Source organism: Nannospalax galili, unplaced genomic scaffold (assembly GCF_000622305.1).
Source record: "Nannospalax galili isolate Female #2095 unplaced genomic scaffold, S.galili_v1.0 scaffold24, whole genome shotgun sequence".
Taxonomy (NCBI): domain Eukaryota; kingdom Metazoa; phylum Chordata; class Mammalia; order Rodentia; family Spalacidae; genus Nannospalax; species Nannospalax galili.
The window spans coordinates 2,137,058-2,153,327 of NW_008352654.1; the positions used below are offsets into that span (position 1 = coordinate 2,137,058).

At 41.0% G+C, this 16,270-nt stretch overlaps 2 protein-coding genes across 5 annotated transcripts in view; both read right to left on the reverse strand.

Moving 5' to 3' along the window:
* Dnal1 (dynein axonemal light chain 1) overlaps positions 1-6,483 on the reverse strand; it is a 35,198-nt gene extending 28,715 nt beyond the window's left edge. Inside the window, exons 1-2 of one of the 2 annotated variants that reach the window (XM_008849772.3) lie at positions 6,397-6,483; positions 971-1,009 (exon numbers count right to left, since the gene is read on the reverse strand). In XM_008849772.3, the coding sequence (XP_008847994.1) occupies positions 971-1,009; positions 6,397-6,399 (42 nt within the window). In that variant the 5' untranslated portion in view covers positions 6,400-6,483. The other variant, XM_008849771.3, reaches the window with a different exon arrangement.
* Positions 6,484-12,525: 6,042 nt separating this feature from the next.
* Positions 12,526-16,270, reverse strand: part of Acot6 (acyl-CoA thioesterase 6) — a 25,959-nt gene continuing 22,214 nt past the window's right edge. The window contains exons 2-3 of one of the 3 annotated variants that reach the window (XM_008849773.3): positions 15,645-15,847; positions 12,526-13,646 (exon numbers count right to left, since the gene is read on the reverse strand). In XM_008849773.3, coding sequence (XP_008847995.3) covers positions 13,041-13,646; positions 15,645-15,847 — 809 coding nt within the window. In that variant the 3' untranslated portion in view covers positions 12,526-13,040. The remainder of the gene's footprint in view (positions 13,647-15,644; positions 15,848-16,270) is intronic. The other 2 variants (XM_029554424.1, XM_029554423.1) reach the window with 2 other exon arrangements.

The following is a 16,270-nucleotide window of genomic DNA, read 5'->3' on the forward strand; positions in this document are numbered from 1 at the left end:
TGGAACTGGAGCTATGAATGGTTGTTAGCTGCCATGTGGGTGCTGGGATTTGAACCTGGGTCTTCCACAAGAACAGCCAATGTTCTTAACCGCTGAGCCATCTCTCTACCCCCTAACTGTATATTTAAAAATAGCTTTAAGAAGGGAATTTGAATGTTCCCAACACAAAGAAATAATTAATTTTTGAGGTCAGAGATATGTTAATTACCATGATATAATAATTATCTGTTCTAAATATATATCAAAATGTCACAATGTACCCCATACATGTACAATTATTGTACACCAATTAAAACACTTAAAGATAATGTTGGGTTAATCAGTTAAAGAATGAGCTTGATGTCTTCAAATGATCTTACAGTCAAAGACTGTACATTTACCATAATGTAAAGTAGAAATGGAATCTATGAACCAAAACCAAAAGAAGCCAAATCAAATAAAAACCAAAAATAAACATGTGCTATTATGAATGCTATAATATACACATTCATTTCTGTTGGGTTAAATATTTAATAAAATGTTTTGTTGAAGAAAGCATATAGAACTGGAGAGATGATTCAGTGGTTAAGAGCACTGACTGTTCTTGCAGAGAACCCAGGTTCAAACCCCAGCACCCACATGGTAGCTAACAATCCCCAAAGAGATCATTTGTCCAGTTTCCACCAGTAGTGATGTTCTATAGAACTGTAATATATCAAAACTAGGGTACTGCTATTGATAAAATCCATCCCTTTATTCAAATTTCCCCAATTTACCTGTCATCATTTGTATGTAGAGTATATACACATCTGCATTGTGTATTAACTCCTACAGCTTCATTCCCTGTTAGCTTTAGGCGTCGATCACCACACACAAGACAGCTGAGTAGTCTGACACCACAAGAATCTCTTGTGCTGTATGGTAAGATTTAAATAATGGTCCAACTTTTCCTTGTAGGGTTTCTAAAAGAAAGAAAAACTCATATACTCACCCATCTGGCTAGGGCTTCTTTGATGGTTGTTGCTTTTGCCTTAAAAAGAAAAAAAAAAAAAGAGAAAAAGGAAGAAGAAACAAGGCTGTCTTTATTGGTGTGATTTGTTGATTCAGTTTTTGTACAATAAAATGAATTCTACCATTAAAGAATTAAATTCTTTGAGACTCTAAAACATAAAGGTGCTTAATCTGAGATCTGAGTGTATTCCTTAATACCTCTCAGGGAAAATAAGAAAATTGTTGTATAATATGCAAAAATTTCACTCCTACAAAAATGTGTAGCTTTTAACATCCAATATTAAAATAGGTCTTATTTAATTGAGTCTAAGAGCAACATATTTTTATATCTTATTAACATTGAAAAGTAAATTAACATTATAATTAGGAACAATTTACAGTTACTGTGACAAGATAGCGGTGGTAAAATTTAGAAAAATATTAACAATTTAATTTCTTTTGAGAGTTTACAAAGAATGACATAACAAAAAAACTGTATCTAAATATATGTAAAAGAATGATTAATAAAGAGCTCTACCAATATATACAAAATAAAAATTCTAAATGATAAAGTATTTTTTATAATTTAACTTCAACTTATGGTCTACATAGCGAGTTCCAGGCCAGCTAGGGCTACAGGGAGACGCTGTCTCAAAAAGACAACCCCCCCCTCCAAAAAAACTGGAATGATCAAAAGGAAGAACTTAAACTGGCACCAAATGCAGACGATGACCTATATAAAAAATCCAGTAGTATAAATAAACTACAGGGGCTGGAGAGATCGCTCAGTGGTTAAGATGGCTGCTCTTGCAGAGGACTGAGGTTTGGTTCCCAGCAACCAAATGACAGTTGACAACCATCAGTAACTCTGGTTCCAGGGGAGGCCCTCTTCTGGCCTCTGCAGGCATTGTACCACATGCAGGCAAAACACTCATACAAATAAATAAATAAATAAATAAATAAATAAATAAATAAATAAATAGCTACTAGAGCAAATGGAACTCAGCAAGTGAAGCACACCACTGACAGAGTTAAATTGGGAGAAGACTTCTTTCCAATTGAAACCAACAAAAGATTGTTAAGGCATATATAGTATATACAAAGAACTATTAAAATTCACAAGCAAAAAAAATTTAAATTAGCAAAACATGAACTAATTATTTATAGATGCCAAAACCGAAGTAACTAATGAAACTATCAAGGGTATTTGAACTCACTGAAAAAAATCAAAAGTATGGGATACTTTAAAAAATACATTTTCAAATTGGCAAAAGTTGTTGACAATGTATTAATGGGAATGTTTTTGCAATGGTGAAGGAAGTGAAAACTGCTCTACTCTTTCTGGAAAGCTGATGGCACCTAGGGAATTTAGGGTACACGGACCCTATGACTGAACACTCAACCTTGTATTTCCCAGTGAAATGCTTCTAGGGTCCATTAAAGAAAGGATGCATGAAAGTGAAAGAACACATTCACGACATTGTTGAAACAGAGTTAGAAGCAATCCAGCTATTTATTATAGTAACATAAGTTGATGTAGGTTCCTGGTTTCCTTACAGATAGTAGAAGTAAAAAACTCAAATGCCTTACAATAGATATCATTATTGGGTCAAGCTGGCCAGGTAATGACAGAGCCCACACAAAGAGGAAGATTTCTATTCTGCTCTAGACAACTGCTAGCCAGTAGAACTTGGGAAAAAGAGTTATCTGGATATCATGTTTCCTCAAATATAAAAATGCCCTGATTTCATGTGCCATTAAGAAGGAACAGATGGGGCTGGAGAGCCGACTCAGCAGTTAAGAACACTTGCTATTCCTCCAGAGGACTTGGGTTCAATTCCCAGCACCCACATAGCAGCTAAACAACCATCTGTAATTCCAGTTCCAGGGAATCCAATGCCCCTATCTGGTCTCTGTAGGGCAATGCACACATGTGGTGCACTTATATACATGCAGGCAATATACTCATACACATAAAATAGAAATAATATTTTTTAAAAGGAGGAACAGATGCCAGGCATGGTGGCATATGTTCATGATCCTAGTATTCAGTAGGCTGTGGCAGAAAGATCAAGAGTTTGAGGACAGCCAGGGCTACATAACAAGTTCAAGACCAGCCTGAACTACACAGAGAAACCCTATCTTTAAAAGAATAAAGAAAAAAATGCCATCAATTATCTAACAGTATATTTTGGTAATATTAAATGTGAAAAATAATATATCCAAAAGTGAAACATGGTATTTCTGATTTTTTTCACAGAGGCCAGAAACATGAGTGCTTTTTTTTCTAAAAAACATTTATTTATGGGGCAGGAGAGATGGCTCAGCAGTTAAGAATGTATACTGCTTTTGTAGGGAGCCAGAGTTTGGTTCCCAGTACCAACATCAGATGGTTCAAAACCACTGTAACTCCAGCTCCATGGGGATCCAATGCCTTTGGCCTTCATGAACACCTGCAGTCACATGTGTGCACATGCACATGAACAGACACACATAATTTAAAATAAATCTTTAAAAACTAAACAAAAAGACACATTTATTTGGTGTGTGTGTGTGTGTGTACACAAGGGCACATGCATGATGGTATGTGTGTGAAGGTTAGAGGACAACTTGTAAAAGTTGGTTCTCTTGATCCACAATGTGGGTCATGGGGACCAAACTGGGGTCCTCAAACTTGGTAAAAAGCATCTTTATCCATTCAGCCAGCTCATTGGCCCCAGAAACCAGAGTTTCAAAGTGAAATGCCATCTTCTTTCTTCTTCTTGGAAATTAAAACAAACAAGACATTGGAAGCTACTTCAGAAACAATTTAAATACTTTGTGGGCCTATATTTCTGGAGGGACCAGATCTATCAGCTTGCAGCCTCAGCAACCTTCATCCAACAAAGAGTTATGATTCTATATTTGAAGATTTTCAATCCCTATAGTTCATCCTTTCTAAATTATTTAGATCTGAATTTTCCTTCACCTAAATAGGTGAACCTAAAACATAAATCTAGAAACTGGGTCTTAAAATTATTTATTTTGGGGTTGGGGATTTAGCTCAGTGGTAGAGCACTTGCCTAGCAAGTGCAAGGCCCTGGGTTCGGTCCTCAACCCCAAAAAAAAAAAAAAAAAACCAAATAAATAAAAAAGACTAACAAAATAATTTTTCTTAACAATGGTTTTCAGTTAATTGTTTCTTTAAATAATAAACAAGATGTTGGTAGGGTAACTGTCTTTAAAAGAGTGGTATTATTTGGGGCTGGAGAGATGGCTCGGCAACACTGACTGTTCTTGCGGAAGACCTGGGTTCGAATCCCAGCACCCACATGGCAGCTAACAACTGTCCGTAACTCCAGTTCCAGGGGATCTGATAGCTTCTTCTGTCCTCCGTGGGCATTGCACGACACGGGTGCACTTACCTACATGGCAGGCATAACGCTCATACACATAAATTTTTTTAAAAAAGAGTGGTATTTAAGCTGAGCATGGTGGTGCACACCTCTAACTCCAACAACAGTGAGGCAGAGGCAGGGGATCTCTGTGAGATCCAGGCCAGCCTGGTCTATATAGCAAGTTCCGGGTCTAGTGGAACTACAGGGATACCTTGCCTCAAAAAAAAAAAAAAGGGGGGGGGTGGCTATCAATGTGACTCGGTGGTAAGGGTACTTGTCTAGCATGTACCAGAACATGAGTTCATCTAGTAATGTCGGGTGGGGGGGGTCGTGAGTGGAAAAAAAAGCCAGACTCAAAATAATACTATCTGATTGCATTTTACAAAACTCTAGGACACTCAAATCTCTGGTCTATAGTGAAGGAAAGCAGATCAGTGATTGCTTGGGACTGATTTGTTAGATGTACAAGGGAACCTTTCTAAGTGGTACAAATGTTTCATATATTGATTGCAGTGGTTACATATGGGTACATTTGTCAAAACTCATAAAACTACATGTGGAATATGTGCTTCATATTATGTAATATACACATAAATGAAAATTAACCAGCTAGATGTAGTGGTGTATGTTTTTAATCCAAGCACTAGGGAGGCAGAGGCAGGCAGATCTCTGTGAGATTGAGGCCAGCCTGGTCTACATAGTGAGTTCCAGGCCGGCTGGGGCTACAGGGAGACCCTGTCTCAAAAAAAAAAAAAAAAAAGACCCCACAAACAAACAAACAAAAGTGGTAATTAATGTTGTGGTTGAAGGAGTCATTACTTCATTGCTTTAATCTCCTGGGCTCAATTTCTGCAGTGATGTAGCCCTGGAAAAACACACACATACACACACACACACACACACACACACACAACTGCTAATTATACTGCTTTGTTTGTGATATTTTTTTTCTAGTGCAGTGCCTCACACATCCTAGGAAAGAGCTCTACTAGTTCCATTAGTGAGGTATACTCCTAGCACACACAGCCCACTTTTTTGGAGACAATGTCTCATTTATTCCAGACAGGCTGACCTTGAACTCTGACCCTCCCACTTTCACCTCTTCTGAGTACTGAGATTACAGGCATGTGCCACTATGCCCAGTTTATTTGGTGTGGAGACTGAACCTGTGGCTTCACACATGCTAGACAAACACTCTAACAAGTGAGTTACACCCCCAGTCCCCAATACTCATTCTTCATCAACATCTCCAATCAGCAAGACAATTGCTTTCTTTGCTAAACAGTTTTGACTGGACTGGATCTGAAACCATTTTCAAACTACTAGTTCGAAATACCAAGTAGGTAAGCAAAACAGTACACATTTTCGAGGCTGACAAAGCATCACTAGGTAAAATCATTGTTTCATAAGAACTTTGGGTAAATTTCAAGCCGAAGTCAATTGCGTTTCTCAAAATGTGGTAGGATGCTCCCCAATTTTAAAATCACTTGAAGTGCACAATCTGTATTCCAACAAGCTCATATTTATTAAGATCTGATAACACTGACCTAATATACCCATCAGAGTGTCACCTAGTAACACCACTCCCCTTCACTCCAAGGACAATCCGGGTATAGCGCAGGTATTAGACTGTGCAGCAAAGGCTACACCTACCCATCGGGAGCCAGCATCCGCCCCTTCCATCTTCATCTTTCCTCTCCGGCGAGGAGTTAAAATCACGGCTATATGACGAGGTGTCATCACAGTCCCCTGGCTATCACCTTTCCCAGTCCAATCCCCTTTTCCGAGAACTCCTAGTTCTCGGTCCTCCCTTTTCTTGGGTCAGAGTCGCTCCAGCTAAGCCCAACTTCCTGCCAGCCCCAGGCCTCCCTGGCCGCAGACCACTCGGTCCTGGGCTCCTCTCGCCCGGGCTCGGGCTCCACAGGGCCAGCATCGGCTATCGGCTCCTTTCCGCTCTTCCAGAGCTCCGTCATCGCCAACACCTCACAGTCTCCCTTTTCCACTCCCAATCTCGTCTTGGGTTTGGCTGCGAGGCCTGTAGGGTACTCACCATTCTGGCGGTTGCTACTGTCACTGCTCCGGTTGCTAGGGCCCGCCGGGGTCAGTGCGCATGCGCGCCTCTCGGAGCTCGCCGCCAAAGCCTGCCCCGGCAGTGGTCCTCTCCCTCCGCCCTTAGGGTGGCGCGAGCGAGGCATTGTGGGACGGCAGACGGCCACTCCGGGTCCTCCAGCCCTGCTCCTTTGCGCGGGTGCTAGTGTCCACCGGGAGAATTTTAACTACCGACGGAGTAGTCGGGAGATGTGCTTTCCCTACGAAACCATATTGAGCCTTGGGCTTAAAACTTTAAAAAAAAAATTTTTTTTGGTCGTTTTGAGACAGGGTCTCGCTGTAGCCCCAGCTGGCCTGGAACTCGCTATGTAGACCAGGCTAGCCTTGAACTCCCAGAGATCCTCCTGCCTCTGCCTCCCGAGTGCTGGAATTAAAGGCGTACACCACCACACCCGGCTGTAAAAGAACTTTTAAAAAGTCCCTACCCCGGAAAATTGACAAGGTCGATTAACCTGCCTACTGCAATTTGCCTTGCCATTTAATTCAGTGTGCCCAGAGTTAAATTCTGAATTTCTCGCTTCTTTACCCTAGATGCTCCAGGGAGACCTGGGACCCCTGAAATCTGAGCTGCATATTTATAGTATGACAAAATGTTGGTTTTGTGCAACTGAGACATTTTTTTTCCTCGCTTAATAAATTAGCTAAGAAAGTAAACGTGCATGTTGCTAGGGGTATGGAGAATAGAGATGCACAAATATACAGCTGTGATACAGTCCTTGGAAGACCTGTTGATACTATGTGTTTAAAAGCTTTAAAAACTTTTGTACCCTTTGTGACCAACCCAGAAGTTCTTAGAGCTTAAGAAATAGTTAATGAGGGGCTAGAGAGATGGCTCAGTGGTTAAGAACACTAGTTGTTCTTGCAGAAGACCCAGGTTCGAATCCCAGCACCCACATGGCAGCTAACAAGTATCCATAACTCCAGTCCCAGGGGATCCAAGAGCCTCTTCTGTCCTCCGCGGGCATGGCACGACACAGGTGCACGTACCCACATGCAGGCAATACATGCATACACATAAAATAATAAATATTTTAAAAATTTTCCTCCAAGTTTCTTTAGGTCATGATGTTTATCACAGCAACAGAAAGCTAGTTAGGACAATGTATGTATGTATAAGCCTTTATATTTTGGGGGAATCATCACATTTTCAAATATTTTTATCCATGAAGAAATCACAGCTGTTATGAATTCTGATTTCTTTTTAAATATTTATTACTATTATTTTTTATGTGTTTGAGTATATTGCTTGCATGTATGTAAGTGCACCTGTGTCATGTAATGTCCTCACAGATTAGAATAGGGCATCGGATCCTCTGGAACTGGAGTTATGGACAATTGTTAGCCACCAAATGGGTGCTGGGAATTGAGCCCGGGTCCTCTGCAAGAGCAGCCAGTGCTCTTAGCCACTGAGCCATCTCTCCAGTCCCATAAGTTCTGATTTCTGAATCTAATCTAGTTGCCACTGAAAACATGTGACTATTATCCCAAGAATTCTGGTTTAGAGTTATCCAATACTCCTCTTTGAAAAGTATTTGTTTAAAATGTCTATGGTCATAGTTTAGTCAACTAGTTTAAGGAACAAAACATATATCTAGTCAAAGTTTATCTGAGAATATTTGTTTTTTTTTTTTTTTTTACCCAAGCCTTAGCTACATAGTACACGATAATTAAAAACACCAGACTGGTGGAACTAACTTTATTGACTATTTAACAGCCATAGTTTGAGGCCTATACTAATATGGTCAGAGGGACTTAAAGGACAGTTTCTGCCTCTTGCCCTCCAAGGTCAACTAAGTTCCAAGGGACTATGGAACATCTCTCAAAATGTCCTGTAACTGTGGTGCGTCTCCTGTCCTCTTGTTCAGGGAGGCCATGGACACCCCATGAGATGGACTTGAACCAGTGTCCCGTCTACAAAAAGGAGGGTCAACTCAGAGGAAACATCTCAGTCATGCTTCTAAGTGAAGCCAGACATAGTCAAACAGGACCTTTGACTTATCTTCACATAGATGGAACTGATAAAAGAAATTCTTAAATTATTTATTTTTTAAAAAGTATTTGTTAGCCGGGCATGGTGGTGCACACCTTTAATCCCAGAACTCGGGAAGCAGAGGCAGATGGATCTTTGTGAGTTCAAGGCCAGCCTGGTCTACATAGTGAGTTCTAGGCCAGCTGGGGCTACAGGGAGACCCTGTCTCAAAAAGACAAAGAAAAAAAAAGTATTTGTTAAAGTCTTTCTGTCTTTGGATCTTCATACATGCACACACACACACACAAACTATTTGAATGTTAATATATAAATATGCACATATATATGTATATATATGAATGGGGATATATATATACATTTTTAGACTAATAACTCAAGTAATTTTGGCTTTCTCCATTAAACCCACCATTACACTTTAGATTTTGTGCATATCTGCACATCAACACCTGAAAAAACATAATGCCTTCTAGGAGCTTTTATCTTTCCAGGTTCAAAGGTCATTTAAAATGAGCATATAAAATAATTTAGCTTAGTTATGATACTTGGAAAGAATGATGAAATCTGTGTTTTCAGTTGCTTAAAATATGTAACAGGTTGTGTAAAACCACTTTTTTTTGAAGTTGTCCTGGGGACTCAACCTAGAGTCTTGCAAGTGCAAGGAAAATATTCTACCACTGAGCTACATCTCCAATCTTTCCCCCCCAAACTTTTTGAAAAGTCTGGATTTTACTTAGGTACCCAAATTGGCTTTGAATTAGCTTTGTAGCCCAGCAGGCTGTGAAGTTCCAATCTTCCTGCCTCAGCCTTCCAAGTGGCTGGAATTAAAGGTATGCACCTTCAATTCCAACTGTACAAATATTTTAAAATACCCAGTGGTTAACTAAAATGTATATGTGATTTTAAGATTGTCCATCAGCATTTCTCACCTAGATAGAAGTGCATCCAAAGATAGGCAGATTACCAAGAAAAGGAGAACAAGAGAGTGAATTTGGTTATATTTTCCTCTTTAAAACACTTTTATTGTTGGGCATGGTGGTACACACCTTTAATTTCATGACTCAACAGGTGGCTCTCTGAGATGGAGGCCGGCCTGGTCTACATAGCAAGTTCCAGGCCAGCTAGAGCTACATAGTGAGACCCTGTCTCAAAGCAAACAAACAGCAACAACAACAACAAAATTGCTTTTTTATCATTCTAAATCTAAACTCCCAATTTTGTTTTGGAGCCTCCATTCTGTGGCCATAATGATCCCTTAACTTTCCAGTAGTTCCCACAAGGCAGCTCTGCATTATTAGAATGCATTTCCTCAGGCTGAAAGGCAATAGAGCCAAATAGTCAATCAAGTTTGTGGAGTATGAAGATGGGCTGATTCAACTCTCCCACCCACCCAATTTTTAAAATTAAAAAAAATTGTGTGTGTGTGTGTGTGTGTGTGTCTGTGTATGTGTTATGTATGTCTGTGGACATGTGCTACAGTGGGCATGTACAGGTCAAAGGACAGTTTATGGGGTCGTTTCTCTCCTTTCACCTTTACGTGGGTTTCAGGGCTCAAACCCAGGTCGTCAGGGTTGCACTGTTGGGCAGCAAGCATCTTTACCTGCTGGATCATCTCAATAGCCCGAGACCTGTTCCCTACCTTCCTTGTTTTCAATGTTTTCATCTGAAAAAGTAACATTTAATATTTTACAGTTAAAATATGTAAGTGCTTTATGGAGACTGCCTGATTCAATCATAGCAACTTAATGAAGTATTTATTATTTTCCTCACTTTATAAAGAAATGGAGGTTTAGAGAGATTAACAATTTAAGATCACGCAGTAACTGGTGGAGCCTGGGATTTAGATGTACTATAGATACATCTTAAAGATACTACCAGGGATGGAGAGATGGTTCAGTGGTTAAGAGCTGTTGGGGACCCCTGCTGTCTAAGGTAGCAGTCTCTCCATGTCCGGATAGCTGCAGGCCGGCTCGGTGTTCTTATGCAGAGACTCCTTTTCTCAGCGGGGCGCCTTCCTACTCTCTTCCTGACTCACCTTTTGAAGTGCCCGTCACAGATACATGTCCTTCGGTATGAAACTGCCAGGTTTTCCTGTGTGATAATCAGGCACTGTCTGACAGCCTGGCAGAAGCCCACCACCACATGTAAATGGGGCATCCTACAAAGCACCTATCAACTAAGGCTTTTGCTACTGCCTCCACACTATAAATATCCTGGTTTCCCCCTAATAAATCCAAGCTGTATCTGGAGCTGAGCTGTATCACTGAATTCTGTGTCTCACTGCGCACGGAACCAGCCTGTGATACAATCTCCCCAGAGGGGGCTGTCCCTTCGTAAACAACGACTCGCGAAGATCCTGCTTTCGCCGTTCTTGCACCTCCCCTCATGACCCGGTGGCCAACGGATTGCAAAACATAGAGGGAGTGCCCGGTAGCTTGGAACGGAACTCGCCTGGAAGCGCAGTGACCCGCTGAGTTGCCAGCATCCAGTAGTCGCGGAGAGCCTCAGCAACGTGGAGAGACAGGAACCCCACCCATAAGAGCACTAACTGTTCTTGGAGAGAACCCAGGATCAATTCCCAGTACCCACATGGTGTCCAACAACTGTCAGTAACTCCAGTTCCAGGGGAATCTGACACCATCTGACCTCCACGGGCATTGTACAACACTGGTGCACTAACATGCAGGCAATTCACTCATACACATAAAATAAAAATAATTAAAAAATAATTTAAAGATGCTACCTTTTATATCACTTGATACTTATTATCACTAAGAATATATTTCTAAGCTTTGCATTTATTTTACAGATGTTATGAATTTTGTATAACTAGTTGCGTCTCTTATCCCAAAAACATCTCTACAGTAGTAGGTCTGCCTAGGAATGAGTTAAAGCAGATTCCCATGATTCACATCATAGAAAGTTATGCTACAAGATGGATGACTATACTCAAAATAGTTTTTTTGTTGTTGTTGTTGTTGTTTTTGTCTTTTTGTGACAGGGTCTCCCTGTAGCCCCAGCTGTCCTGGAACTCACTATGTAGACCAGGCTGGCCTTGAACTCACAGAGATTTGCCTGCCTCTGCCTCCTGAGTGCTGGGATTAAAGGCATGCACCATGGTTTTCTTGGCACATACAAAAGTTCTCATCGAGTCAATGGCCATTCTATTCTAACTAATGAAAAGAAAGGTTCCTTAGAGGTACTGATTCTGGTCAACTGTTAAAACCATGGAAAAATTCTTGTGCTCAGGAAGATCCTCTGCTTTGGTATCTTAGGACTATAGATAGTGTTTCAGCTACAGTAGGATGAAGCAGCTCAGTCTCCCAAGTTAGAAGGGACTAGAAACAGATGGTGCTGAGGAGAAATATGACATAGTGTGTATAACTTCATATCCAGAGTCAAAGGTTCTGGCTCACAAGTCACAGTCATGAAAATCTTGGAAGCAACAATTCTTTCCAGACAGGAAAAAACTATACAGTGACTAGAGTCCAGACAGATGGTAAACATAAAGGAAGTATATTGATAGGCACAATGCCTCCCTTCACCCTAGGGGTCAGGTGAAGTCTTGAGTAAATTTTAGGCATTATTTGTTAAGAATGAGGCAGAATCCATTTGTTGTAGGACTTGAGCAGGCAGGTTCCCAAGGCTTAGGCAAAATCAGTTAGGGGGGGTCTAGGACTTTAGAGCAATACTGAAGATCAGGTTATAGAACCAGAATGCAAGGCTGAAGATACTCCAGCAACTCAGAGTTAAGCAAGCACTTCTTACACCCTTTTACTTAAGGTATCTGATAGGTAAAAAGTTGCCACATGACAAATAGGGTTGATCAGGAGAAAGCAGTTTATTAGCAAAGGAACACATGGGACAGATTCCCTTCCGGGCAGGGAAAATGTCTACTCAGGTCATGAGCTGGGGTCTTTTTAAGCAGGGAGGCTTCTGCTTTCTGCAGAAGGCAGGAAGATGTTTTTTTTTTTTTAAGTTGTTATGGGGGGGAACAGGACTGTTAAAACCTGTTCTCTTTAGAGATCAAAGGGGAAGCCTGCTGTGTTGGCCAAACAGTTGAGAAAAGTCTGTTTCTCTTGACTTCAAAGACCAATGTGCTTATCAACTTGGTTCCCTTTTTTCAGGAGCTTGAGAAGTCCTTGAGACCCGTTGGTGAGGGGGCAGGGCTATCTGAACCTTAACAGTATCCATTAAAGTTCAGAGGAAAGAGTAGACCCAGCAATGTTGTTTTAGGAGGCTCAGAGTCCAGCAGGACCTGACAAAGAGGCTGAGCTTCCTACAGAAAACTTCCTAGGGGAATGGGGCTATAGTGCCATAAGTCAAATGCTTGCTTATCATACACAAAGCCCTGGGTTGGATCCCTGGAAATACGTAATACTAGGCATAGTGGTGCATGCCTCTAATCCCAACATGAAAGAGACAGAATCAAGAAGATCAGAACCCTAAGGTCATCTTTGGCTATATAGTACACTTGAGTCCAGTCTGGGCTACATTGAGACCCCTCCCGAAAAGAAAGCTTTCTTAGTATTTGGGAATTCAAACAGAATTTGCATGATTAGAATTTTATGAATAGTATTTGGTCTGTAATTGAAATGTTATAGTTTGCTGTGCTTGACAGGTTCTTCATCATTAAGATATTTTTGGAAGAAAGCTTGAATTTGCTGCCAGGCATCCACCTGTGCCCTTGAGTGTGCCCTTGGTTCACCTCCATAGAATACTGCTTCACCCAACAATGCATGCACAGAGGCTCTAGAAGGAGGAAAGTAAGGTGGATCAATACAGTGACCAGTTTCTGGATAGTATATTACCTGGGCTCTGTCTTTTCCATGGGCCTGTAGACGTTCACAGGCTATATGAGCATAGTAACCACTCTTCCAGTTATGATCATCCATGCCCACAATAAACAGGAAGGGTCCCTGGGCCTTTTCCAATGGAATAACACTTTGGTGATTGGGTTTCTCCAGTGGATTGTTCCAAATATCTACCAAATCCAGAAGGCCTGACTCAGTGGTTTTTTGTTTTGTTGGGTCACTGCCAAGATCAGGAACAACCATATCCTTGTAATACAGAGGAACTATTGTGTTGGCCACACAGGCATTGATAAGTACAGTGGCTGTGATGTTCTTCAGGAGAGACGCCATTGAGAGGCACAGGTCACCTCCCTTGGAGAAACCAAGAAGCCCAACACTAGGGCCTTTCACCTGATGAGGAAAGAGAGACAGAACAAGTCTAGAATCTGTAAATGGAAGGCATACAGTGATTCTGTGTTCTCTGAATAGCTATCTCAAATATAATTTTATAATTTAGTTATCTTCCTTATGTAATAATCTACAAAGTTCAAATGTGTCTGCTAATAAACAAATTTATTTCTTATATACGGGCCATCCACTAATATTTATGAATACCCAGTCAAGATTATACATAGAGGCCCTTATACCCTAAATTAATGATTAAACTGTCAAATAAATATTTTCCTATCTTGATAAATATACAAACATAACAAATTTATAAGATCAAGCCCAAATTAAAAACCTTAGACTCGGGACTGGAGAGATCGCTCAGCGGTTAAGAGCACTGACTGATCTTGCAGAAGAACTGGGTTTGATTCCCAGCACCCACATGGCAGCTACGAACCGTCCTTATCTCCGTTTCCAGGGGCAGCTGAAGCCCTCTTCTGACCTCCACAACACTGCATGACACAGGTGCACTCACATACATAGAGGCAATACATATATACGCATTAAAAAAATTAAAACCTTAAAACTCACTTGTAGCTATATATTGGAATGTAGCTTGGAGAAGAACCAACCACGGACCCCAGGCCCTGGACCCTAGCCCATCCTCCTTCTCTTTCCCTGCTCCTTGTGCACCTTGAAGGGCCTCTTAAACATGGTGTAGACATGCAGTATGTATGTTAAAGTTCTTGGTGTATATATACTGATCAAGACAGGGAAGAGGCATAGGGCTTAGAGGCAGTGTCAGAGATGCCCGGCAGAGAATTCTGGAGCTCTGGATCCTGAGGTCATGGTAGAGAGCATATAGGTTCCAGATGGACACATTTCTTTAACTCCTCAGACTCCTCACCCTGTGGCAAGGGTCCAGCCAAATGAAGGCCAAAGCATGATAATGGAAAACAAAAGATCCAGGCTACAAGCTGCTCTTTCCAGGGCTTAAAATGCAATGCATGTTGGTTTCTTATTTTTTCAGGGTCTTATCTCCTCTAAAGAAACTAACCATCACAGTGTAAGATCATCTAGATTTTTTTGCTTGTTTTGTTGTACTTTGTTTTGTTTGAGACAGGGTCTCACTATGTAGCTCTGGCAGGCATCAAACTCATAGAGATCTACCTGCCTCTGCCATCATCTCCCAAGTGTTGGGAGTGCCACCATGCTTGGCTCATCTAGGTTTTAATAACTCTGCTAAGAGACCAGTCCCTGAACTCCAATAAAGTTAAACCATCCTATAATCCTTGAAGAACATGTTATTCCTTAACCTTAGAATGCTTGATTCTCTTTAAGTCTAGATGGCAGCAAGACTTTGTATAATTTCATTTATAGTAGTAGAAAACATTTTCACTGAATTTTTCTACTATCAGAACTTTACAAAGGTATGATACTATTTATCACACTTGACAGCATAGATAAAGATTCCTTAATATCATCAAAAACATTGTTCTTATTCCAGTGTTCCAACTGTCTCAAAAATACTTTTTAGTCAAACTTTTCCCACTATCCACTTACATTAATATTATTAATGAGGAAAAAAATTAAATCGCTCAGAGGTCAACTTATTGGGGCAGTTGTGGAATGAGAATTCAAGGTTAGCATCTTCTTAGTGCAGTGCTCTTGAAATTATGGTAGTTACAGAAGGGACTAACAGTCAAGTTATAAGAGGTAGGAGAGATGGGTGGAAATAAAAATAATCCTAGAAATCTTTGTAAACTTATTTATTTGGGAAGTAGTGCCATGGTGTGTATGTGCAGGTCTGAGGACAAGTTGGTGGAATCAGTTCTCTCCTTCTACCACGTGAGTCTCAATTATCAAACTTATCTTTCTGGCCCCAATCCCAGTAACTTTTGAGGGAACTCTTGGGTCTCCCTGCATATTTCTAATCCCCACTGTCCTGGTATGGCTTTTGGCTCCAGCCCTATGTGCATCCTACCCTCCTCCTCTGTGTTCAGGTCAGCACTGGAACCCCACCTTTGGATGCTGCAGCATAAAGTCCACGGCTTCTTCAAAGTACTCCAGGTGCAAGTCACTCAAATATTCAGGGAGGTCTTCAAATCTGAAGTAAGCCAGAGCAAGCACAGCGAAACCATGCCCAGCCAAGAGGCTAGCTCTGTATTCACAAAGGCCACCACCACTTCCAAACAGATCGATGATCCCAGGGAACCGTCCCTTGCCTGTAGAACACCACAAGTCATAAAAAGCTTTAATTTCTCAAAAGATATTTGGGGTCAGGCAAGGTGATGACCATTTTAATCCCAGTGCTCAAGGCAGAGGCAGAAGGATCTCTGTGAGAAGGAAGCCAGCCTGGTCTACATAGCAAGTTCCAGGCCAGCTGGGGCTATAGGGAGATGGTCTCAAACAAAACAAAGCAAAACAAAAGATATTTGAGAGACTGGAGAGATGGCTCAGTGGTTAAGAGTGCTGGCTGCTTGTGCAGAGAACTCAGATTTAATTCCCAGCACCTACTAGGCAGCTAACAACTGTCAGTAACTCCAGTACCAGGGTATCCAATACCCTCTTCTGGTCTTTGTGAACACTGCACACACATGGTGCACTTAAATCCACACAAGCAAAACTCTCATATATATATATATATA